General features: G+C 58.9%; 1 protein-coding gene across 1 annotated transcript; it reads left to right on the top strand.

The window, feature by feature from the left end:
* Positions 1-236: 236 nt before the first annotated feature.
* On the top strand, positions 237-23,032 carry MYBL2 (MYB proto-oncogene like 2). Its single transcript, XM_045832987.1, has 14 exons — positions 237-468; positions 1,650-1,743; positions 4,987-5,058; positions 5,913-6,005; positions 6,205-6,425; positions 8,586-8,748; positions 9,905-10,192; positions 12,682-13,110; positions 15,091-15,230; positions 18,876-18,975; positions 20,457-20,570; positions 21,104-21,205; positions 21,884-22,033; positions 22,530-23,032. Exons 1-14 carry the CDS (start codon positions 449-451, stop codon positions 22,656-22,658), a joined length of 2,115 nt encoding a protein of 704 aa, XP_045688943.1. The 5' UTR covers positions 237-448; the 3' UTR covers positions 22,659-23,032.

The raw sequence follows: 23,032 nt of genomic DNA, 5'->3' as shown, positions 1-23,032 counted from the left end.
CTGCGCCCCACGATCCACACCTTTCCTGAGTCCAGACTCAGTTCCGAGGCGACCAACTCTGAGCTGCACCTTTCCGACCCTCCTTGCCCTGGGGCTCCAGGGCTCTGAGGCTTTGCACCGCCCGCCTGCCGGCCGGCCGGCCGGCTGGCCCCGCCCCCGAGCAGGTCCCGCCTCCCTCAGGCCCCGCCCCGAGCCTGTCTGTCTGCCTGCGCGCCAGGCCCGGGCGGTGCCGACGCGCTTGGCGGGAGATAGGAAAGTGCTTCTGCGCGCGCTAGCGGTGGCCGCAGTTCCTGCGAGTGGCGGCGGGACCTGCGGATACGCTGACGCCTCCTAGCGCGGCCGCGGGACCCGGAGCGGCCGGAGCAGCCCGCGCTTTGACCCCGGCCCGGCTCCCGCTCCGGGCTCAGCCGGCGGGCAGGCGAGCGCGGCGCGGCCCGGGCCGGGGGGGATGTCTCGGCGGACGCGCGGGTGAGCAGAGCGGGGCGGGTGAGGGCTCCTCCCCAGGACCCATTCCACTCTATCCGACCCCTGCCCCACCCCCACCGTAGCCTCCCCCACGAGCGGGGCGAGGTTCCCGCGGGAAATGCTGAGTCCTGGGCCGCCCGAGGGAGGGGGCGCGCTAAACCGGGGGTCTCTTGGGGCCACTCGTTCCGCTCGTCGGGCCTGTTGGGCCTTGGAGCCGGGGCGAGTGGGTCTCCTGGGACCTGGGCCAAACCCTGCATGAGGTCATTTCGTCTCCCGCCTAATTGCGCAGTGGGGGTGGGACAGCGGTGTCCTCTGGAAGAGCCATTACCGGTTAGGGAGGCGACCGACCCCTGGAAAGGGAAAGTGATTCTCCAAGTCAAGGCGCGCGGAAGGCCAAAGCCGGGAAGACACTTGTCGTTCAGGCCTCTTTGCGTTCAGGTTTGCCAGTGGGCATTTTCCCTCAACATTCGTGGAAGCACAGAGCACCCTAAGCCCCCTCTTAGGCTCTAGAAGGGTGCGGGCGGATGGGGTGGGGGAGGGCCTCTTTTGTCTCCCACCACCTGGGGTTCCGGGTCTCAGCTGGGTTGAGCTTCAGAGACCTTTCTTCCTGTTGCACTTGAGTTTTACATCAGCTGGGGTTGAGGGTGAGAAGGGAGACTATTGTGTATCGAGACCATTCGGTTTCAGCAGCCCCTGGGGCCAAGGCAGGAACTGCGGTCTACATTTTACTCATTCCCTCAGGGAGTAAGTGGCGGAGTTAAGCCTGAAACCGGGCCTCTGGGCCCCAGGTCCCTTTCTTACACCTGTGCGCCTGGGGCCTGAACTCTGGGACTTTCCGCCAGTCTGGGAATGGGAATCGGGGATGACTGTGGGGGCCTCCCCTGTGCCCTGACTGGGAATCAAACCAGTGATTCACAGGCCCATGCTCTCAATTTCCTTTTTCTTGTAGCTTTCCCAGTCCTTAGGGTGTTCCTGAAAATAATAAAGAGGAAAGTGAAAGTAGCTAATTTTGTTAGAATTTTTAAAAAGAGGACGGTGGAAGTATTTACGTTTTTGAAAGCAGAAAGTAAAAACCTGCTTCTCCCAAACCTTTCCCTAGAGGTCACTGGCCCCTGCCCACATGCTGTCCATATAGCAGGATAGAGAGACACGTGTCCTTGACCTTTAGCTTGCTCTCCCTGCAGTGAGGAGCTGGATGAGCTACACTACCAGGACACGGATTCAGACGTGCCAGAGCAGAGGGACAGCAAGTGTAAGGTCAAATGGACCCAGGAGGAGGTGAGTGACATTGAGGGGCAGTTAGAGCAGGGGTGGTGGCCGCTGTGCGTGTGCTCTGTTGGGTGCAGTGAGGAGGAGGGGCTGATGAAAGAAGTAGGGGGGTGGTCCTTGGGTTCTCCCTGACGCCTGGTCTCGGAGGCTCGAGGCTCGACCAGTATTGAGGACGCCCGGTGGGGAGGGCGGTTGTGTCTCAGGCCTCAGGGCCGGCAGTTGCGTCCCTCAGAAGCTGGCTTGTTCTGCCTCGTGGACAGTGGCCGTGCTTCCTGTCCTGTGACCGCGGGGAGGTTCAGCCAAATCCGCAGCCCCTCTCTTTGTCATTATTTTAAGAAATTGTATCCTGTGACATCGAGTTCTGAGTTGATTTTCTTTTTATTCTCTAAGCAACTTTATGGAAGTATAGTTGATGTGCAACCAAATGCATCTTTTAAAAGCGAGCAGTTCCAGCTTTACAGAGCTGTGCACCCACTAAGCGCCACCGTGGTTTATCCCTAAACATCCCTCTTGTGGTCCAGCTTCCCCATCTCCAGGCAGTTTCTTGGCTTGAGTCACTTTGCGTGTTCTTGGATGTCCAATCAAGGAAATCGTGCCGCTGTACTCTTTTCTGTCCGGCTTTTTCTGTTCCGCAAAATGCACAACTCACTACATTGTTCATTTGTATTGCCGAATAGCATTCCATCACGTGGGTGTACCATCACGTGTCTCGCTTGTTGATGGGTGTTTGGGCTCTTTCCAAGTTTTTGGCTGTGGTGGACAGAGCCACTGTGAGGATTCCCCATGAGTCTTCTTGAGGATGTGTTTTCCCTGGGCAGGATTCTTGGGTATAGTCGTGGGAGGGGCGTATGTTTTACAGAAACTGCCAGATCTTTTTCTAAATTGGTTGTGCCGTCTCCAACTCTTACTGGCCTTATCTTTTTATTGTACCTCTCTTTGCATGGATGTGCTTAGTTTTAGGTCTTTTTTCCCCCCCCTTAGCATAGGAGTTGTAAACCCCTCTTCTATCATAAGAGATGCTTCTTCAGGGGAGTGCTAAGCCAGCCTTGTCTGTTCATCCCACATCCCATTGTGGCCCAGAGGCTACAGCTCTTGTGAGCTTTGAAGACCATACAAGAGGGGTTCCCTTCCCCAGAGTTGCTCTCTGCCTGGGACGGAGAGGCCAGACTGTGCAGCGTGGAGAGGCCAGACTGTGCAGCGTGGAGAGGCCGTCCATCCGCAGGACTAGCCAGATCCCGTCTGCCTGATGCACTAAGGCTTGGGGCGCAGGGGCGGCCCCAGCAATTGTTGAAATACTTTCGGGAGGAGAGGCTGCTGTTGCCTGAAGAGATGAGAGGAAGTTTCAGGATAAGGGTTTTGAAATGCAGCCGCCAGGGAGGTAATTGTTGAAATACCTTCAGAAGGAGAGGTCAGGGGACGGCTCAGGATGAGGATTTGGAAACCCAGCGGGCAGGGGAGAGTGCAGAATGGTGGGCGAGTCCCGGTAGGGAAATGGTTGTGGGTGGAGAAACGCCGCCAGAGGAGCCCTGGTTTGGCTGGAGGGAAGTGTCCTTGGAGGGGAAGTGTGGCTGGAGAAGGGAGATCGGGCCGAACCCTGCAGGGCCCTCCGTGTCAGGCTCAGTGTGTTGATTCTGCAGCTGGCAGTGTGGAGCTATTGAAGGTTTTTAAAGCAGAGGAGTGACGTGAACGTAGCTGGGCTTCAGGGGAGCTAACCTGCTGTGCGTGGGGGGGTAAGAAGAGATTTGGGGGCCGCGTGGGGTCCAGAGACAGAGCTGGGAGCCGGGGAGGGCACTGAGTGGGGCAGGCTGGGCAATGCGGGGTGGAGTTAACGGGTGGGAGAGGCCCACGGGGTCCATAAGGCGTTGGAGACGAAATGACAGTGTCCACGGCAGTTGTCACATGGACAGGAGTGCTGGAGGTGGATGAGGGAGGAAGGCAGGTGTGGGCTTGGCCAGGCTGGATGGCAGAGGAAGGGGGAAGGTGTCAGCTGGCTCAGCTACAAGATTTATGGGGACTTCGTCCAGCCGGAGCTGGACTGGGGGCTCGCTGCAGCTGAGGATTTGGATTTCTGTGGTGGCCTTTTTCTTCTGTCCAGGAGAGCGGGGGAGCGGGAAGGAGAGAACACGTAGCATTAAACTGTCATTATATGGCTTTTAAGCATCCGGTTCAGTAGCGTTAAGTGTGTTCCCAGGTGCAGCAGATCTCTAGAACTTCTTCGTCTTGCAAAACGGAGTCTCTGTCCCCGTGAAACACACTTAATTCCTCCACCCCCTTCTCCGGCCCGTGGCAACCGCCACTCTGCTTTCTGCGGCTCATTTCGCTTGGCGTCCGGTCCTCGAGGTTCATCCATGCCGTAGCATGTGTCGGAACTTCCTGTTTTCAGGCAGAATAATAGCGCTTCGTATGGTTGTGCCTCATTTTCTTTGTTTAAACTACATTTTAAAAATCAGTTTGCTTGAGGAATACTCCACATCCGGTCAGCTACAATGCCTTAAAAGAAGATACTTTGATGGATTTCTACAGATGTATTACTGTGAGACGACCAGCACCTTCTGCACCTTCCAGAATGCTTCCATCACCCCCAAACACTCCTCCCTCTGCCCCCCCTCCCCCCCCGGGCTCCGACGACCACTGCCCTTCTGTCCCTCTGGTTTAGTTTACGTTTTTTAGAATTTCATGTGCTTGGAGCCCTACAGTGCTTATTCCTAGGTCTGGCTCCTTTCGAGTGTCATAACAACACTGAGATTGTGGGCCGTTGTGCGCGTCAGGGGTGCATTTTCAGGAGGCGGCTTCAACAGACACTGTTTTGCCTGCTGACTGCTCTGTATCCTGCCCCCTTGTCCCCGTCTGCAGCGCCGGGTCAGGACCATCTCTGGCCTCCTGTTCTCCATCCCGCCCTCTTACAGCCCCCTTTCCTGCAGCTGCCGAAGTGAACTTCACAACCAGCACGTTAGACTGTGACCACCCAGTGGTCAAGTACATCGGGGGCTGTGCTGGACACAGAGGCCCGAATTGGTCCTGCGTGTGGCCTGGCCCCTGCTGTCCCCTCCTAATCAGCTTGCATCCCTCTCTCCCTCGCTCTCTGTGCTGGCGGGGCTTAGCTACACCAGACTTCCCTCCGGCCTGTCCCTTTTGCTCCCTGAATAGGCCTCACCCCGTACCTCCCCCTGCCCCCCGGCCCAGTGGCTTTCCTGCTGTTTGCGGGAGACTCGGGTTTGTGAACGGAGCCCCCTCTCTCTCTGGTGTCGGCAGGACGAGCAGCTGAGGACCCTGGTGAGGCAGTTCGGACAGCAAGACTGGAAGTTCCTGGCCAGCCACTTTCCTGTGAGTGCAGCCCGTCTGCAGTCTCCTCCCCCGGCGACAGGGCTCTGAGTGACCCGACGGCATTCCTGGGACAGCCTTGGTGCCCAACAGAAGGAAGAGGGAGTTCCTTTCCGCCCCCGCCCCCCCCCCCATCCTTTCCTTCCCAAACTGGAACTCCAGGCACCCTGGCTGAGACGCGCTGCAGCCTGTGTCCCTGTGGTCTCCAGGCCCTGCCGTCGCAGCCTGTCACCGGGGGCACGTGGCTGGCGGCACGCTTGCTTCCGTTCTGTGAGTTAGGAGCGAATTGGTGCTCAGCTTCTCAACAGCGAGATCGATACCGAGGGGCTTCACAGTGAGGCCCCTCTCAGGGGGGCTCCCGCAGATCCCCCCTCCCGAGACGGCCGGTGTCTGCCTGGGAGAGCTGAGTGACTGGAGCTGCTGTCTGCCTTATGTCTTGGGTCACTCAGGGAGCTCAAGGACCAAGTCACCAGGTCCCTCTTGGGACCCATTCCTCACCTCCCTCTTCCGTGTGACTTGAAGGAACATGATGAGGGGGTAACCTTGTCCTAGATGCAAGCAGGGGTCCCTGACAGACCCCGCCAGCTTTTACGGGGGTTTAGAAGCTCGCGGTGGCTGCCCCCTTGGGTTAGGGTGGCAGCGGTGGCTTCCCAATGGGTTCTTAGTTTGCCCAGTTCCTCCCATGTTCTCTGTAGCAAAGAGAAGCCACACGTGTTCTGGCATGTGGCCGTGTGGTGAGTGCAGGAACAAGACAACCCATCTGAGGCGGGCCTGGGCCAGGCCACAGTCCCCTGAGCCCAGAGATCGCACAGGAGCCAAGGCCGCCTCCCCAGTTCCCACAATTCCTTTCCTCCCAGAACCGCACCGACCAGCAATGCCAGTACCGGTGGCTGAGGGTCTTGAATCCAGATCTCGTCAAGGGGCCGTGGACCAAAGAGGAAGATGAGAAGGTAGCTCCCGGGACAGTGCCTTGTACACAGTGGTCCCTGACTCACCCCAGTGGGGGGTCAAGCTGAAGGTCGGGCGTGTGTCCTCCGCTGGTCTGTCGGTCGCACCCCTCGGGGCTGTGGCGAGGCTTACGCGGAGAGAAGGTGCTGGCTGGTGAGAGGCCGGGGCAGGGCTGCTGGCTTCACGAGACTCCTCCCCAAGGTCATCGAGCTGGTGAAGAAGTACGGCACGAAGCAGTGGACGCTGATCGCCAAGCACCTGAAGGGCCGGCTGGGGAAGCAGTGCCGCGAGCGCTGGCACAACCACCTCAACCCCGAGGTGAAGAAGTCCTGCTGGACCGAGGAGGAGGACCGCATCATCTGCGAGGCCCACAAGGTGCTGGGCAACCGCTGGGCCGAGATCGCCAAGATGCTGCCCGGGAGGTGAGCCGCCCTCAGGGGCTTGCGGGGGGGGGCCGGCAGGGCGAGAGCCTTGTGGGGGAAAGGCCCGGTCTTCTTCTCTGGAGGTGTCCACTTCTCCCAGAGCTGCGTGCGTCCCTGACTCTTGCCCGGGCCCGGCTGTAGGGAGTTCTGGGGCAGGGTGGGGAGAAGGAGCCTGGGGACCTCCCATTCACTGTGCAGATTTTTTAAATTTATTTTTTAAATTTTATTTAGAGGGGAGAGAGGGAGAAAAGCATCCATGTGTGAGAGAAAAGTTCCCTTTCACACGCCCCCAGCTGGGGACCTGGCCCGCAACCCAGGTGTGTGCCCTGACCTGGAACCGAACCCATGACCTTTCAGTTTGCAGGCTGGCCCTCAGTCCACTGAGCCACGTTAGCCAGGGCTTGCAGTGCACGTTTTTTAAAAGATTTTATTTATTTATTTTTGGGGGTAAGTGGAGAAAGGGAGAGAAAAATTGTCGTGTGAGAGAAACATTGATTGGTTGCCTCTCACATGCCCCCAGCTGGGGATCTGGCCTGCAACCCAGGCATGTGCCCTGACTGGGAACCGAACCTGTGACTTTCCGGTTCACAGTGCCGGCGCTCAGTCCACTGAGCCACACCAGCCAGGTGCAGCTTTTCACTTGGTCCCCATCTCAGCTCCCTGTGCCATCCCTGCCCTCTGCTGTGACCAGGGAATGCCTGTTCCTTTTGTGTTGTTTTTTTTTTTTTTAGAGAATAAACCCATGAGGTACAGGCCAGGGTCTGGAGGTCCGAACCACTGCTCTGTTGTCACCCTGCGCCTCACTCGGGCCTGATCCCTCTGAGCCCCGAGTCGAGTGAGATTTTGCCGGGAGCCCCGGGAAGACTTGGCTCTCTTCTTGCCACAGTCTCCCTCCGGGCCAACTCCCAGTCTCCTGAGTTGCTCGTCGCTCTCCCAACTGTTCTCCATCTTCTGGAAACTTACACAGATCTCTTGTTTGCTGTGGTCTTCTACTGTGTTCTCTTTGTCTTTGTGTACATTCCCCTTACTGTCTTTTATTTCTAACCCCTCTTTTCTCGTGACACTGCAGTCCCGGGACAGGGAGAGCAGGTACAATGCCAGGTGGTCTGTTTCCCTTGAAGCATCGAAGGGCCTGCTTTCGAAGGTCAAGCCCGAGTCAGGAGCCCTTGGAGCTTCTCCCAGCACTTGGGTCGAAGGCTCGGCCTCTTTCCCTGTGCAGCCTGCGGGCCGGCTCAGGCCGCCAGCCTCCCTCGGCCCACCACGTCCTTGCTCGCCTGTCCCTCCTCTCCCTCCGCCTCGGGAGCTTCTCTGGACGCCCCTGCACGCCTTCCTCGGCCCGGAGGGCCCTCGGCCTTGCGCCTGTCGTGTTCTCATCCTTCGTTCTAGGCGGGGGTGTCGTTTCCTCAGAGAAGCTTTCTCTGACCTTCCAGCCCGTGCTCGGTCCCGGCGGCCCGGCCACAGCGCCCAGCTTGTATTCCGGTCGTAACTGGGCAAGGATGCCCGTCTCCCCACTAGAGTAGACTGTAACGGCAGCCGCCTGTCTTAGTGGCCGCATAACGGGCACTTCATAAATATATGTGAGCAAAGGAATTAAGTGCGTTACGGCTCGGAGCGCCCTAGAACCGGTGGGAGGGGGCAGGAGGGCTGGCACGTGCTTTGCATCAGGCTCCTAGAAGCAGGGCCCGAGGTGCAGAGGTTAGGGTGCGTGGGGTTTGTGGAGGAGGGGCTCTCGCCTGTGAGGGGTGCAGAAGAGTAGGGGAGGGGCACAGCGAGGTCGGGGCTCAGAGCCTGGCCTTGATCTGGCACGTGCTCTGTGTGTGTTTGCTGATGGTCTGCAGTGGCCGAGTCCAGCCCCTCCGCCGAGACTGGCTGCTCGGCCGCGCTGTCGCTCTGTTCGGGATGCGAGGGCAAAGCGCTCTGCTTGGAGCCGAGGGGGCGAAGAGCCTCCTGTGTGTGAGCGCTGCTGTTCTCCGGTGCACTAGCATTTAGCAGGGGTGAGGGGAAAGGCTCTGAATCACGAGGGGCCAGAAACGCGTGACTGTCTCACAGCTGAGAGAGACCTCTGAGTTCTCGGGCTGAGCCCTCATTGACCGGAGCGGGAGCTCGGCTCGGTGGCCCACTTGCCACCGGGTTCAAAGGCCCCCCTGTTTGCCCCCCCAGGACAGACAACGCTGTGAAGAACCACTGGAATTCCACCATCAAAAGGAAGGTGGACACGGGAGGCTTCCTGAACGAGTCCAAAGACTGCAAGCCCCCCGTGTACTTGCTGCTGGAGGTCGAGGGCAAGGACGCCCCCCAGAGCACCCAGCCCGCGGAAGGCCAGGTGGGAGGGCCCGCCACCTGGTCGGCTCCGGGTTGGTCGGGGCAATCGCAGGGTTAGCCGTCACTGTGCCGTCTAACGCCTGTCTTGCCTTGTCACCTCACCCACATCTGTTGATTCGTTTCTTCTGCTGAGGGTCTTGGTGTGGTCACGTGTCTCCCACTGGGGCCTGGCCGTGTCATGCACCTCTGCACGCACCTGGCACTCCCCTGCCCAGGGGAAGCCAGACAGAGTGGGCTGACACAAAAAATCGAGGATTGTCCTCAGCTTTTCTCTGTCCTCCTCAACAGTTCCCTTCCTACCTACTCCTCTTTCTAGCTTTTTCGTACTAAAAGCATGTTGGCAATTAAAAAATTTTTTTTTAAGATTTTATTTATTTATTTTTAGGGAGGGAAGGGAGGGAGAGAAAGAGAGAGAGAGAAACATCAGTGTGCGGTTGCTGGAGGTTATGGCCTGCCACCCAGGAATGTACCCTAGCTGGGAATCGAACCTGCAACACTTTGGTTCCCAGCCCGCGCTCGATCCACTGAGCTACACCAGCCAGGGCTAACATTTTTTTTTTAAATTTGTATTTATTGATTTTAGAGAGTGAGAAGGGGGTGTGGAGAGAGGAGGAGGGAGGAAAGACAGAGAGAGACATGCATTTGTTCCACGTATCCATTCATTGGGGGATCTCTCGTACGTGCCCTGACCGGGGATCGAACCTTCTCCCCTGAGCCGCTCGAAGGTCGGCCACGTGCGTTGTGCCTCTCCATGCGTGCGTTTCCTGGGACACAGGCGTTCCCTCACACAGCCGCAGTTGTGTCTGATTTAAGGAATGTCACACCGATTCGGGACTTTCTGTCCTACTTCTCTCTGATCTGTGGTCTACTTTCTTGTGTGTTACTGCTCCTGGTCCCCTCCGGGGTCAGATGTTGCATTTACTTGTCACTTCTCCTGTGGGCCCTTTTAACTTCAACCAGCCTTTCGTAGTCTTTCGTGATACTGAGACTTTCACAAAGTGTATGGACAGGCCGGCTGTGGGAGAGACTGGCTCTCGATTCGGGTTCGTCGGGGCTTCCTTATTCGATTCAGGCTGTGCACCTTCTAGCTGGAACACAGCATCCTCTTTACCTCGGAACACAGACTCCAAACCCTGGCGCGCCCTTGTGTCCCGCAGGGAAGCCTCGTGACCACCTGGCCCCCGGCGCTCCCCGTCGTGAAGGAGGAGGAGAGCAGTGAGGAGGAGGCCGCGGCCGCAACCCCCGCGAAGGAGCCGGACGCCGCCCCTGCAGAGCTGGACGCGGTGCGCACGCCGGAGCCCTCGGACGATGTCCCCAAGCACGACGACCAGGAGAGCTCCTCGCCGGAGACCAGCCTGCCCTATAAGTGGGTGGTGGAGGCCGCAAACCTCCTGATCCCGGCTGTGGGCTCCAGCTTCTCGGAAGCCCTGGACTTGATCGAGTCGGTAATGTTGGTCCCGGCACGGCTCTTCACGGTGGACCCGGAGCAGCCCCCAGCAGGGAGTTCTCTCGTGGGCGGGCATCCTTCTGTCCACTCCATGTCCCAGTAACATTAACTGAGCTGATGCTAAGTGCCTGGCCTGTGGCCATAGGCCTGGGGCACCTGAGATAGTTGCCATATGGTCCCTTGCCTCAGGGAGCTCGTGACTCACCGTGGACAGCATGTGGTTGGGTGGGAGGCCTCCCCGGGGGAGGTGGCAGTGCACCGAGTCCTCACGGATGATGGGGGGGTGGGGATGTTTGAGGCCTGTAACACAGCGCAGTTGAACACGGTGTTTGCGGCACCACAGGTGGCTAGGTGTCCCTGGAGAGGGGCCCGGGGGCTGGCGGGGCTGGAGCAGTGAGTGGTTTTGATTGCTCAGGTGTTGCAGCCCCTGAGGCCAGGCTGGCTGTGGTTTGTGCCCCTTGGGAGCTCTGTGGTGGGTGGTGATGCCCCCAGCGCCCAGCTGCACCAGCCAGGCCTGCCTGGAACGGGTCTCGGGTTGATGGGCAAGAGGCCTGGCCCCCGGGGGCAGTGGAGTTCAGGGAAACACCCCACATTTGCCTTCCCACTTGGCCTTCGCCTTTCCTTGGTGAAAATAATGACGTTTATTGAACGTCTATTCCATGCCAGCCTCGGGGACAGTCCACTCAGTATTCGATGAGGTGTGTCCTTGCTCGGTTTTGTAGCTGAGACAGGGTCAGAGAGGTCGAGTCACGTACCCAAGGTCACACAGCGAGGAAGCTTGGTGGTCTTGACTGTGATGCTATACTCACTGTCTTGTTTACTGGTGGTTGGATGGTGCGGTCCCTAGGGGGCCATCTCCGAGGTCCTCTGGCTCTGGGTCTCATCTCTTGGCCCCAGTGGCTGGGACTGGACCCAGCCTCGGGGTCTGTCTGTGGTGTCCCTTGCTCTCTGAGGAATCTCAGAGCAGCTGGGGCTGCAGGTCCGATGTGTTCGTCAGTCTGCAGCGCACCGCTCCGACGCTGCCGTGTGGGTGCCTCTGGGCTCCGGGGGTGCTGCTGGCACTTCACGGGGCGGCCGCTTTCACCCTCAGACCGTTCTGCATCCTCCTCCACTTGCTGGGCCCAGAGAAGGGGTGAGGGGAGCTCACTCGTATCGAGCACCCAGTGTATGCGAGGCTCAATGCTTAATTAGTAATTCAAGTATGTAACAGTGGAGTCCCTCCTGTGTGCCAGACTCGTTAGTGGCTACCTACGCGCATGCTCTCTCAGTCCTTCATCAGCCCTGTGAAGTAGGTTGCAGACTCATCACCAGGGAGGGCCTCCCACGCTCAGAGGGGCCGAGAGGCTGGTCTGGCATCACACAGCTGGCGGGGGCCTGGGCCGGGAGCGAGGTCCAGCAGCGACAGAGCTGCAGATGTGTGGAAACACTGCCTTCGGTCGCTTCCCTGCAGCACCTGGGGGGGGGAGGGTTGTTAAATAACCGATAGGGGCGTGCGGTGGAATGTCTCAGTTATAAAAGTTGGGATTTTTCTACCATAATAACTAATTTATTTAGAGTAAACATTTAACTCATAGGTAATAGAATGAGACCCTAGTGCTTTGCTCTACAGAAATTTTAAATGGAACAGAAAGCAGGATATAGAAGTGATGCACACTGAAGTTGAAAGCCTGCAGAGCACTAGATGTCATGTAGGGACACACATGAGTGGCAAAGTGGTAAAGAAATGCGTGAGGTTGGGCAGTTCTGGCTCTGGTGGTGGTGCCCTACCTGAGGGCACAGGGTGTGACAGGCGGGTGGACACAGGGCTTCAGCGATAGGTTTTATTTCTTGGGCTTATTGGTGGGTATTTGGGCTTTCTTTGTGTTTTTGTTTATCTTAAATAAGTACTGCATGGAACATTTATTTTTATTGACTTTAGAGAGAGAGAAACATTATTTGTTCCACTTATTTATAGATTTGTTGGTTGATTCTCGTATGTGCCCTGAGAATGGAACCTGCAACCTTAGTATATCAGGGTGGCACTCTAACCTACTGAGCTACACAGCCAGGGCTGTGCGGACCATTTTATTTGTTTGTTTTTAGGGAGAAGGGGAGAGAGAGAAACATCAATGTGTGGTTGCCTTTCATGCGCCCCCTCCTGGGGACCTGGCCTGCAACCTAGGCGTGTGCCTTGACTGGGAATCCAACCAGCAACCCTTTGGTTCATAGGCCCAGCCTGAATCCCACTGAGCTACACCAGCCAGGGCCCGTTTTTGTTTTTTAATTACAGCTAGCACAATAGGTTTTCATTTTTATTTAGTGACACAGACATACAGACATAGAAGATTCCTTGAGGAAATGAGAGGAAGTATTAACGACAATTGTCCCTGGGCCGTGGGATTATACTTGACACTCATTTTAATTTCCTTCTGTGAATGAGTCCTCTTGTGTCTGCTGGAAGGAAAGCAGAGAAACCGCAGCAATGACTAACCCCTCCTCTTCGGGCAGGACCCTGACGGTTGGTGTGACCTGAGTAAGTTTGACCTCCCCGAGGAGCCGTCCGCAGAGGGCAGCAGCAGCAGCAGCAGCGGCGGCGGCAGCCCCGTGCAGCCCCAGCCACCGCAGCCCCGGCAGGCCCCACCGCCCCGCCAGTCTGTTGCACCCGGGCCCAGTGTGACCGAGTACCGCCTGGACGGCCACACCATCTCAGACCTGAGCCGGGGCAGCCGGGGCGAGCTGATCCCCATTTCCCCCAGCACCGAAGTGGGGGGCTTGGGCATTGGCACCCCGCCCTCTGTGCTCAAGCGGCAGAAGAAGAGGCGTGTCGCCCTGTCCCCCGTCACAGAGAACAGCGCCAACCTGTCCTTCCTGGACTCCTGCAACAGCCTCACCCCCAAGAGCACACCCGTCAAGACCTTGCCCTTCTCGCCGTCCCAGGTGTGTGGACCCCCGCCCCGACTATTCCCTGGGCTCTGTGAACAGGCTCCCGGGGCCCAGGGCAGGGCCTGGCACGCAGGCACGTGCCATTCAGCAAGTGCTCCTGGGTCATCTGCTGCATGTGGGGGCTGGAGGTCAGGAGTGCCCTCAGGAAGCCGGCATTCTGGCAGGAAAACCAGTTAGTTAAAAAGACCCAAATAAACATGATAAATGAAGTGAAGGAGAAGGCTAATGGTGCCTCTAGTCTGGGGGGCGGATGTCATCCAGGAAGGCTTCCCTGAGGAGGAGGAATTGCTTGAGTGGAGGGTAGCAGGTGATAACTGGGCAAAGAAGGGAAGGGGCTCGGTATTTCTTAAAAGAATCAACGTACTGAGCACCTGTTTCCTACCAGGTTTGTTGTCCCTGGGGAGCCAGGGTGAGGAGGGCAGCTGGTGTTGGGGGCGGGCTTGTCAGGAGTTGGTCTGGAACGCACTGGGGAGCGTGCAGGCTCTTCGGAGCCGCGTCTGCCCTGCACTTCGCCTGTCAGTTGACTTGAGAACAAATGTGCAGAGCTGGGGAGGGCAGAGTGAATGGAGCGAAGTCCAGAGCCGGGAGCAATTGGGGGCAGGAGCCGGGGCAAGTCTTACGTATATCTGAGGGGTGCGTGCTGCCCCAGAGGCTGTGGGGATGGTAGGGTTTTGGGAGGAGGGACTGGAGGGGTGGGGGAGAGGCCACCCCTGGAGTTCCCGTGTCCTGGACAGGAACAGGGTGGGTGGAGGCTGCCTCCTGGGGGACGTGCGGGATGGCGAGGCCCAGAGGTGGCGCATTGCAGGAGGCTACACCCGCATCTGCAGTGGAGGGGTTGACGCCAGGCCCCGGTGTTGGGGCTGCCTGTGGTCTTTCCACGAGGGGTCCCATGTTAATTTACTCGGGCTGCCATCACAACACCACACACTGCATTGCTTGACGGGAAGTTCTGGAAGGAATGGGCTGGGCTAGTTCCTTCTGAGGCCTCTCACTTTGGCTGGTAGGTGGCTGGCTTCTCCCCGTGTCCTCACGTGATCTCCCGTCTGTCTGTCTGCATCCTAAGCTGCCTCCTCTCGCGATCTCTCTTCCCTTTGATAGTCTAAAGACACACCAGTCTTGGTTTTAAGGGATCAGAGCCCAGCCACAAGCTCTTATTTCACCATCATCGTCTCTTTAAAGGCTTTGTCTCCAAATACACTCGCAATCATGTGATGTCGGCATAAATTTTGGGAGAACACAATTTAGCCCATAAATGACCCTAAGTGCTGGCTGCTGGCTGGAGGAGGAGGACAGTGGGGCCTTGAGCTGCCCAAACGGTGGCCCAGGACGATGAGGCCTGGTGGCCACCTTGCTCTGGGGACCCCGTGCAGGACAGTGGACCCAGGCCCCCTGAGCCACCAGAGGCACCGCCAGGGCAGAGACAGGGACTTGGCTCAGACCTGGATCTGACTCCTGCCTCTGGAATTCAACACAAGAATCTGAATTCCTCTAAGCCTCAGATTCCTTGCTTAGAAAGGGGATCACGATAGTGCCTGCCCCTCAGAGGATGTGCGAAATCCCCACGCCATTCTTCGTGTCGCGTCCTTAGCCCGGGCGGGAGGAGGTGTTCTCTAGGTGTCAGCATCGGCAGTGGTGACCGTCCTCTGCCCGTAACAGGCCTTTAAGAGCTCTCCCCACACAGTCCGTGTCCTTGGTCCTAAACACACTGTCAGCAGCACCCAGGGGTGGAGAATGATCTGCCACATTGGCAAGGGGGCGGTGCTGGGGCGACGGCCAGCCCAGTGATCGACATGAACCTCCTTGGTGGGCTCCTGCTGGTCTGTCTGGGCATTTCTGTCTCTGGTGCCTGGCTGGTGGGGGGTCTTCTCCATCAGGAGGGGCCTGTCAGAGCAGCCATGGGGGAGGGAGTGCGGGAGGGTCTCGCCTTCCCCAGGGGTCATCACTCCGTCTTGTGTCCTTGGTCTTCCCTGGCAGTTTTTGAACTTCTGGAACAAGCAGGACGCCCTAGAGCTGGAGAGCCCCTCGCTGACGTCCACCCCGGTGTGCAGCCAGAAGGTGGTGGTCACCACGCCCCTGCACCGGGACAAGACGCCCCTGCACCAGAAACACACTGCGTGAGTGCAGGACCCCCCCCTTCCCCCAGCAGTGGCCAACCTGGCGGGGGGGGGGGGCGGGGGTAAAGGGGGCACCCTGGGAAAACACCTGAGACTTGGGGATAAGAAAGCAGCCCCATGGCCACCACACCCTCCCCTCATTTTTATCAGTATAGTCGGGTCCATTACCTTGGGTATTTTGTTTGTTTTCCATTGTTCTAATTCATTTTTATATTTTAATCTGATGGGTTTCTAATCCCAGGAACAGAGAGTCCAAATTGCTATGAAAAAGCTAATCTCTGTGACTTACACACAAACGTACTGTGTGTTTCAAGCACAAACGTACTGTGTCTGAGTGGCCTTAGTGACGGCCACAGTCCCTCCCCCAGGTCTGTCTGTCTCTGGTGCTCATCGTCAGCAGCCGGTATTCCCTTCCGCTGAGCCCCCGAGGCCTGTTTGGGTGTGGGCTTCCTTGTGTGTTCGTGATTCCTTTCTTCTTTTTAAGTGTTACAAATTGTATGAACGCGTTAGCATTCCACAAGGTCACATTCCTACAAGTCAAACTGAAAAAAACTCCAGGTGTGCAAGCTGTCCCCTCTGTTCACGTGCCATCTCACCCCACACGTCCCAGATGGACTTGTTTTAACGACAGCAAAACTTTGCAAAGTCAAGTCCGCTCGCTGTCCGTCTGGCCTGGGGAAGGGACCCAGGGTCTGCATTTCATGCAGTCTGCGTTAAGAGAGCTGAGTCTCGGTGGCATGTGGTCACCATGTTCTTGTGCCGACCCGCTTTCCTCTGCGCCCCGTGGTGGACGGCCGTCTCGATTTCTCAGTGCAGGGGGAGGTGAGTCTGCTTGAGACTCCACGGGCTGCCTGGGCAGTAACACCCCCGCCGACATCTGTTAGAAGAGTCAGTATGGGGAGTCACATTTTTGCTGAATAAAATACAGACTTCTGCAAATATTTCTTTTATCCTCAAAGATAAAACTCTACAGTCTCAGTCTTCAAAATGCTTTCTCTCAAATAAAAGAGCCATTTTGCTCAGAACTATTATCAGCCAAGTTTAGTTTTAATTTTGGGAGTTTCTGGGCCCAAGCACCGCCTCTTTGAGGTGTCAGCGGCGGCAACAACTCTGTTCCCTCCCACCTCCCGTCTGCCTGGTCGTGGTTCTTAATTCCCGGTGGAGAGAGCTGCCTGGCTGAGCTTCTCCTTGTTACATTGGCTGTGGGAGAGGCATCGCCACTTACTATTTCATGAGTAAGTTCTGTAACCCAGAAATTGGTCGGGGAGTTTTAGCCCTTGTCATGATACATGTTTCGGGAGATTTATGAGTGCTTTGGTCAGAAATCAGTCTCTCAACAGGTGGCCTGAAATTTAACATAGATGAGTTTCCTGAGAATTGGTCCTTCATTCAAGCCAAGAGAGGTCAAGGGTCAGTGGGGAAGGGGCCCCGGGTTAGCTGAGAACCCAACCTTAAGATATTACTGGTTTATGAGAGCAAACCTTCCCCTGTTTTAAATGTAGTAATATATTCTTTTCAGAGGGGAGCGTATCAGTGAGGAGTACATACGGCCTGTGATTTCTGGGGTCTGGGCTCTCTCTCTCTCTTTAAGATTTTATTTATTTTTAGAGGGGAAAAAAGGGAGAAAGAGAGAGAGAAACATCAATGTGTGGTTGCTCACTGAGGACCCAGCCCGCACCTCAGGCTTGTGCCATTACTGGGAATCGAACCTGTGACCCTTTGGTTCACAGGCCAGGGACTCAGTCCACGGAGCCATCCCAGTTAGGGCTGTCTCTGGGTTTGGAAACAGCAGGAGCCGGATGTAGAGGTTGGAGGGAGAGTGGTTGTGACCCTAAGCCGTAGACTCTGCATTGTTTTCTCAATGGCATTTATGTTTTGGAGATTTCCGATACCTGTCCGGCTATCGATCCTTGGTGGGAAATCTTTATTTCTCTCTGGGTCTTTGTAGGGACTTGTGGTTTTGTCTTGTTTCGGTTATTCCTGAAATGTGCCGGGCTGTACGTGGGTGTGCTCTCTCTTAACTTTCCCCCCGTCTTCACTTCAAACTCGAAACTGAACTCTGAGCGAGCACACGTGCTGTTCTTCCCTTCATTCTTGTGTCCCTGGTGTCCCTCCCTGTCCGCCTCCCTTAGGGACTCTCCGACACCGGCTCGGTGGGTGGGCTCCGGCCCTCGCCATCCCCGTATTCCTGCTCTTCATCTTAAGTGGTTGCCTTTGACCGAGAACACCGTCGAGTTCCCCCACGTGGTTTCCTGCTGTCCCCCCCACTCCGGCGGGGTCCTCCGGCTTCCAGAATCACGTGTTTCCGTCTCTGGGGCATCTCGTGCGTTCCCTCTCTGGTCGGCCACCCTCCGTTTTCTCATGTGCACGTATTCTCAGTTCTTGCCGGCATGGTGACTTCGAGAGGTTCTAGAACTTTCTCCCGCTTGTTGCAAAAGCTCCGTGTCTGACAGAGCTGTCGGAGCCATGGCTCCGATTCACTCCTTCGAACGGCGGTTTGATGAGCTGGGAGGTGTTTGCGTCCGACCGGCACTTGCCCACCTGTCGGCTCCTCCTCACAGAGCGGTCTCTGCGTCCCTGGTGGGAGACAGCAAGGGTGTGGGATCAGGTCGTGAGGATCCCGGTCTAATCTCTCAGTCCCCAGAAAGGGAGAAATGAACGCTTTGTGCCATGCCAGCTTTTCACCCTGCTGTGGAGTGACTGGCTCGCCAGCCTGGGCAGCGGAGCCCAGGACAGGCCTCTGCCCCCGCCTTCCTGACAGCCTGGGGTGTTTCTCAGCCCTGGGCTCTCCAGTGAGGCTCTGGGAGTGTCAGCTGCGGTGGCGCCTCCCGCTGACGAAGGTCGCGTGGGTCTCGTGCAGGTGGGGTCTGGCACCTGTGGTCAGAGCCGAGGTTTGCCCACCGCCCGCGGCCGGCCACACCCGCAGCCCTGGGGCTGGGGCGGGAGGTGCCTCTTCTGTCCGCTCCCCAGCGGGCTTTCCCCAGCGCAGGCAGGAACCACTCAGTGGTGGGGCCACACCTGGTAGAAGCTTCCTAGTGTTCCTGCTTGTGCACCAGACCCTGCCCGGGTTTCCCTCTGCTAAGGCTCTCCCTCCACGTCCCGGTCCCCACTGTGACCACTTTGAGGAGGCTGGGGAAGGCCGTAAGTCGAGCATGTGCGTCGGCCTCACCATCCGGTGCCTGACGTCTGCCCTGCCTTTCCCTGCTGACGCCACTGCCGCTCTCTCTCCGGAGAGAGGTGGGGGCGGACCCGACCTTCCAGGATCCCCACCTGCCACCCCCTCCCCTCTCGTGCTGGCCACGGCCTCCCTCGTTTTGTGGAAAGTCCTCATCGTAGACTGATGACTGGGCAGCGTTCTGAGCCAGTCCCGAACCGCCCCCCCAGTCTGGGGGACCCTCCAGATGCTTTCCTGTTCTCTCCTGTTTCCGAGGACGGCCCTTTCCTCTCCGTCCCTGATGAAGACCCTCTTGGCCCGCTAGGGAGCAGGGGGAGAGGGGTGGTCGAGTGCCAGGGGACCAGAACCGGGTTGGGTTGGGGGCTTCCTCCCTGCTGCCGAGGCCAGAGGTCCAGGTGGAGGGGGGCTGGGAGGGCCGCTGGTGTGTGTCCCCAACCCTGTCCCTACACCTGCTCCTCTGGCCCCGGCAGGTTTGTGACCCCAGATCAGAAGTACTCTATGGACAATGCTCCCCACACGCCGACTCCGTTCAAGAACGCCCTGGAGAAGTACGGGCCCCTGAAGCCCCTGGTAGGTGGCGTGGGCGGGCGGCTCTGCACAGCGGGGCCTCCCGGGTTCCTCCAGCCGTTTGCGTGTGGCCTGTTCATGGCGCCCTCTGAGGCCTCCCGGGGTTCGCCCAGCAGCCCCGGGAAGTTGCAGACATCCTGTTTTATAAACGGGGAACACGAGGCTGAGTTTACTCAACAAGTCACCTGACCTTTCCTGAGCGCCTGCTGCGTGCGGGGCAGCACTGGGTGGTGGGGGAGACACAGCTTCACAGCGTGCTGGGGAAGGCAGCTCCTTGGGGGGCGGTGGAGGCAGGAACTGAACCGGTGAAGGTATTAATAGCTAAGCACCTCCAGCACATCATGAGTGCAGGAGGGGAAACCGGCAGGTGCTGGGGCCCAGACGGGCTTGTTCAGACACTGGGGCAAATGTGGGGATGTGGTGCATCACCCCTCAAACTGCAGCCTTTTGCCTGACTGCTGGCTCTTTACAAAGCCCGGGAGAGCCGTTCCTGGGCGGCTTGGAGGTGGCCAGTGAGCACGTGTGCCCACTGCCTGGCCCACCGCCCTGCCCCTCCCAGCTCCTGACACAGTCATGCTTTTCCGAGGACCAAAGGCAGCTGGCACCTGGGGTGCTCCGAGGCAGAGGCAGCTCCTTCAGAAACCAGTGGGAGGTGAGGGAGAGGCAGGTCGCAGAGCAGCGTCGGACCCATGAACCAGAGCTGCGGCGAGGTCCTCCCACTGGGTGGGGTCCATGCATGAGGCCTGGCGGCAGGGGCCGTGGTGCCCCCACCCTGTGGTGCAGCCCCCCGAGTTACCCAGGCCAGGTGCTAGCGAGCACTGCCCTGTCCTGTCCAAGGGTCTGGCTCCCCTGTCTGCACCCTCCACAGACAGGTCTAAGGGGGCAGGTCGCACGCAGCCCGCCCTCGGCAACCGTTGTGAAAGCACCGCGGGGGCTTCCGGCGCGACCTCTGGGGTGTTGCTGCGCAGCACACCTGGGCTGCCCGGAGCGCTCGCCTGTCTCGGTCCCTGCCACCGGAGGCCAGACAGGTCGCCTGGGGCCCCCGGGCCTGAGGAAAGGAAGCGGAACCGAGCGTCCCCGTCAGTGGTAACGGAGGGGCGAAGGGGCTGGGGCGGGTCCAGGTTCCGGTCCGCAGGGGCGTGGCCTTGGCCGGGCTCTTGCCCTCCCCGAGCCTCTGCGTCTACCCCGTGGAAGACGACCGCTGCTCACGGGGTTGTGGGGGGCTGCTGTAGTGACTTGGGGGTGGTCCTGGCCTGTGGTGGCCCTCTGCGCATCAGGGTCAGTGCCTGCTTGTCCCAGGTGGGGCAGTTAATGGTGTGAGTGGGGGGCGGGGGCAGGCGGATAGACGGACGGACGGACGGACGGATGGATGGAGGCGGTCGCCCAGGCTCTGGCCCTCCGTCCTGCATTGCCCGGGGCAGCCAGGGTGTGCCCCTGCGCCGTGCCCGCGGCCCGGGAGCCTCACGCGGCCCTCCCCGCTGCAGCCGCAGACCCCGCACCTGGAGGAGGACCTGAAGGAGGTGCTGCGCTGCGAAGCCGGCCTGGAGCTCGTCGGCGAGGATGACGTGAGGCCCGAGAAGCAGAAGAGGAAGGCTGGGGTGAGCGGGGGCCAGGGGGAGATGAGGGGAGATGCGGCCGGGGGAAGTGGAGCTGCCCCGCCCTGGTTCCCGGGAGTGGTTCTCCGCTAAACGGGCCGCAGCCGCGGCCCTGGAGTCTGGGGCCCTCCCTGCTGCTCTTGGAGCCCAGCCTTCGCTGCTCAGCGTTGTGTCCCCTGCAAAGTGGGCTGTGGGTCAGTTGCATGGGGTTCACATCTGAGTTACGGCCTGTGGGTGGGGGGTTTAGGTGTAACTCGGATGATTATTTCTGGGGGGGCTGTTAGAGACACAGGGCTGTGCTGGGCCTGTTTGGGCTTCTGGGTGGGCGTAGGTCTACTGGGGGTGTGGGGTCCTCCGCGGGGCCAGTGTTCCTGAGTCCCCCGAGCCCTGACCCGCGCCCCCCCCCACCCCCCACATCTTCTCAGCTGGGCCTGGCTGCCCTGTGTTTGGCCCAGTTCTGGGAGAGGGCAGCTGGGGCCCTGAGGGACCCCCCCCTCCCCATCCTGCCCTCATTGAATCCTTCTCCCCACCTCCAGCTGCGGCGGAGCCCCATCAAGAAAGTCCGCAAGTCCCTGGCTCTTGACATCGTGGACGAGGATGGGAAGCTGATGTCCACAGTGCCCAAGGCTGTGTCCTTGGTAAGGGGCCTGAGAGACGCTGTGCCCTGTCCTCACCCGGGAACAGCAGAGGCTCTTGCGCTCCACAGAGGGACTCTCCCTGGAGGCCTCTGCCTCAGGGACCGTGTAGTTGTGGGGAGGGCCCTGGAGGTGGAGTGAGTCTGGGGGTCCTGGGAAGTGGTTCCGTGGGCTGGGCTGGCACGATTTGGAGAGGTGGGCCTGGCTCAGCACTTGCTCTCCTGCCTGTAATGACAGTCTGGAGCCCAGCAGGCTGTAGGAGGGTAACAGCTAAGCAGAACGGGGCGCTGGGCAGGCCGGGGCGCTCTGTGCAGCTCCTCCTGGGTGCTGGTGGGCTCAGGCATCACTCTGACTGCTGGGGGGTGCTCCAGGTCCTGGGAGAAACCTGAGTACCCCACCCCCGCCCCTGCCTGAGGTGGCTGGGGACTAGCCGGCCTCCTCGCATCAAAGGACCCAATGTCATTGAGCGTTTACGAGGTGCTGGGCCCTGGAACAGGCACTTCACACATGTTTTCCTAATCTTTGAATGGTCTCCCCATCTGGAAGAGACACCCGAGGCTTGGAGAAGTTCATGTCCTGCCGGAGGTCGCCACAGCCGGGAGGTGGTGGTGCTGGGATGTGACTGGGTGGTTTTTGAGCGTGTGGCAGAACGGTGACTCTTTAACTGGGGTTTGGTTTCAGCTGACACATGTCCCATCGAGCTCCTCCAGCCTCGCCCTGCCAGGCATCAAAGGGGACAACAGTTTGCTCAACGAGGGCTTCCTGCAGGCCAAGCCCGAGAAGCCAGCGACATCCCAGAAGCCCCGGAGCCACTTTCCAACACCTGCCCCCGTAAGTGCTGGCCACGAATGTGGCCCCACCCGTGTGGACTTGCTCAGCCGCCCTCCTCACCTCGGGGCCTTTGCACGGGCCGCTGTCTCTGCCCGGCTTCCTGACCACGGGTTTCAGGCCTCAGTCCTGATGTGAGTTCCCTCAGGGAACCCACACACCGGGATCCCCCTCAGGGGTCTCATTCGTAATTAAGTTGTCTCTGTATTTAGTTGCTCAGTACGTGCCTGTCCTCGAGGGCGGGGCCTGCCCTGGCAGCCCCTGCGTGAGCATCTGCATGTGTGAACCCCTCCTTCTCACCAGCCTGTAATTCTTCCTCATCTGGAGCCTGGTGCCACAGAGGGGCGTGACTGAGTCTTGTGGTCCAGGAACCCGAGATGGGAGTGGCGTCCAGAGAAAGGGTTGTAGAATCATCCCCTGCCCCTCCTGCCAGGCTCACTGGGGTTCCCTGGGAGCGTGCTGCCCCTGCCTGGTTGGTGACCTCCTTGCCTTCTCGCAGATGACCAGTGCCTGGAAGACCGTGGCCTGTGGGGGGACCAAGGACCAGCTCTTCATGCAGGAGAAAGCCCGGCAGCTCCTGGGCCGCTTGAAGCCCAGCCACACGTCTCGGACCCTCATCTTGTCCTGAGGGGCTCGGCGGCCGAGAGCCCGTTCTCATGTTTACAGGGGGCTGGGGGACTGAGGCTGGTCTGTGAATTCGAGAACCACACTCAGGGGACCGCCTGCAGGAGGAGCCTCCTGCTGCCAGCCCCTCCCCAGATGTCTCAGGTGCAGACGCGGCCCACCACTGTCCTGTCTCTGAGTGCAGCCGCCTGCGGCAGCTCCTGGTGCTAACAGAGCATTCCCACCCCGGGGCCCCTTCCCGGGGCCACTGGGCGCCCCAGGCCCTGGTCAGGCCTGGCCTCATCTCAGACCCTTGCTTAGGAGACAGGGCGCTGACCGGCGTGCTTCTCCCTCACCCGTTGATGTGTTTTCTTGAATAAATTTGCCTTTTCCCTTGTA

The sequence above is a fragment of the Phyllostomus hastatus genome, unplaced genomic scaffold (genome assembly GCF_019186645.2).
Source record: "Phyllostomus hastatus isolate PE091 unplaced genomic scaffold, TTU_PhHast_1.1 phas_contig_17, whole genome shotgun sequence".
NCBI classification, from domain to species: Eukaryota; Metazoa; Chordata; class Mammalia; order Chiroptera; family Phyllostomidae; genus Phyllostomus; species Phyllostomus hastatus.
This window is presented reverse-complemented; position numbering and strand designations above follow the sequence as displayed.

Excerpts from the sequence above, each read along its gene's own strand:
- MYBL2 (XM_045832987.1), top strand. The coding sequence starts at position 449 with ATGTCTCGGCGGACGCGCGG. Across the intron at positions 469-1,649 it reads ATGTCTCGGCGGACGCGCGG|TGAGGAGCTGGATGAGCTAC; the intron begins GTGAGCAGAGCG and ends CTCTCCCTGCAG. Across the intron at positions 21,206-21,883 it reads TGCCCAAGGCTGTGTCCTTG|CTGACACATGTCCCATCGAG; the intron begins GTAAGGGGCCTG and ends GTTTGGTTTCAG.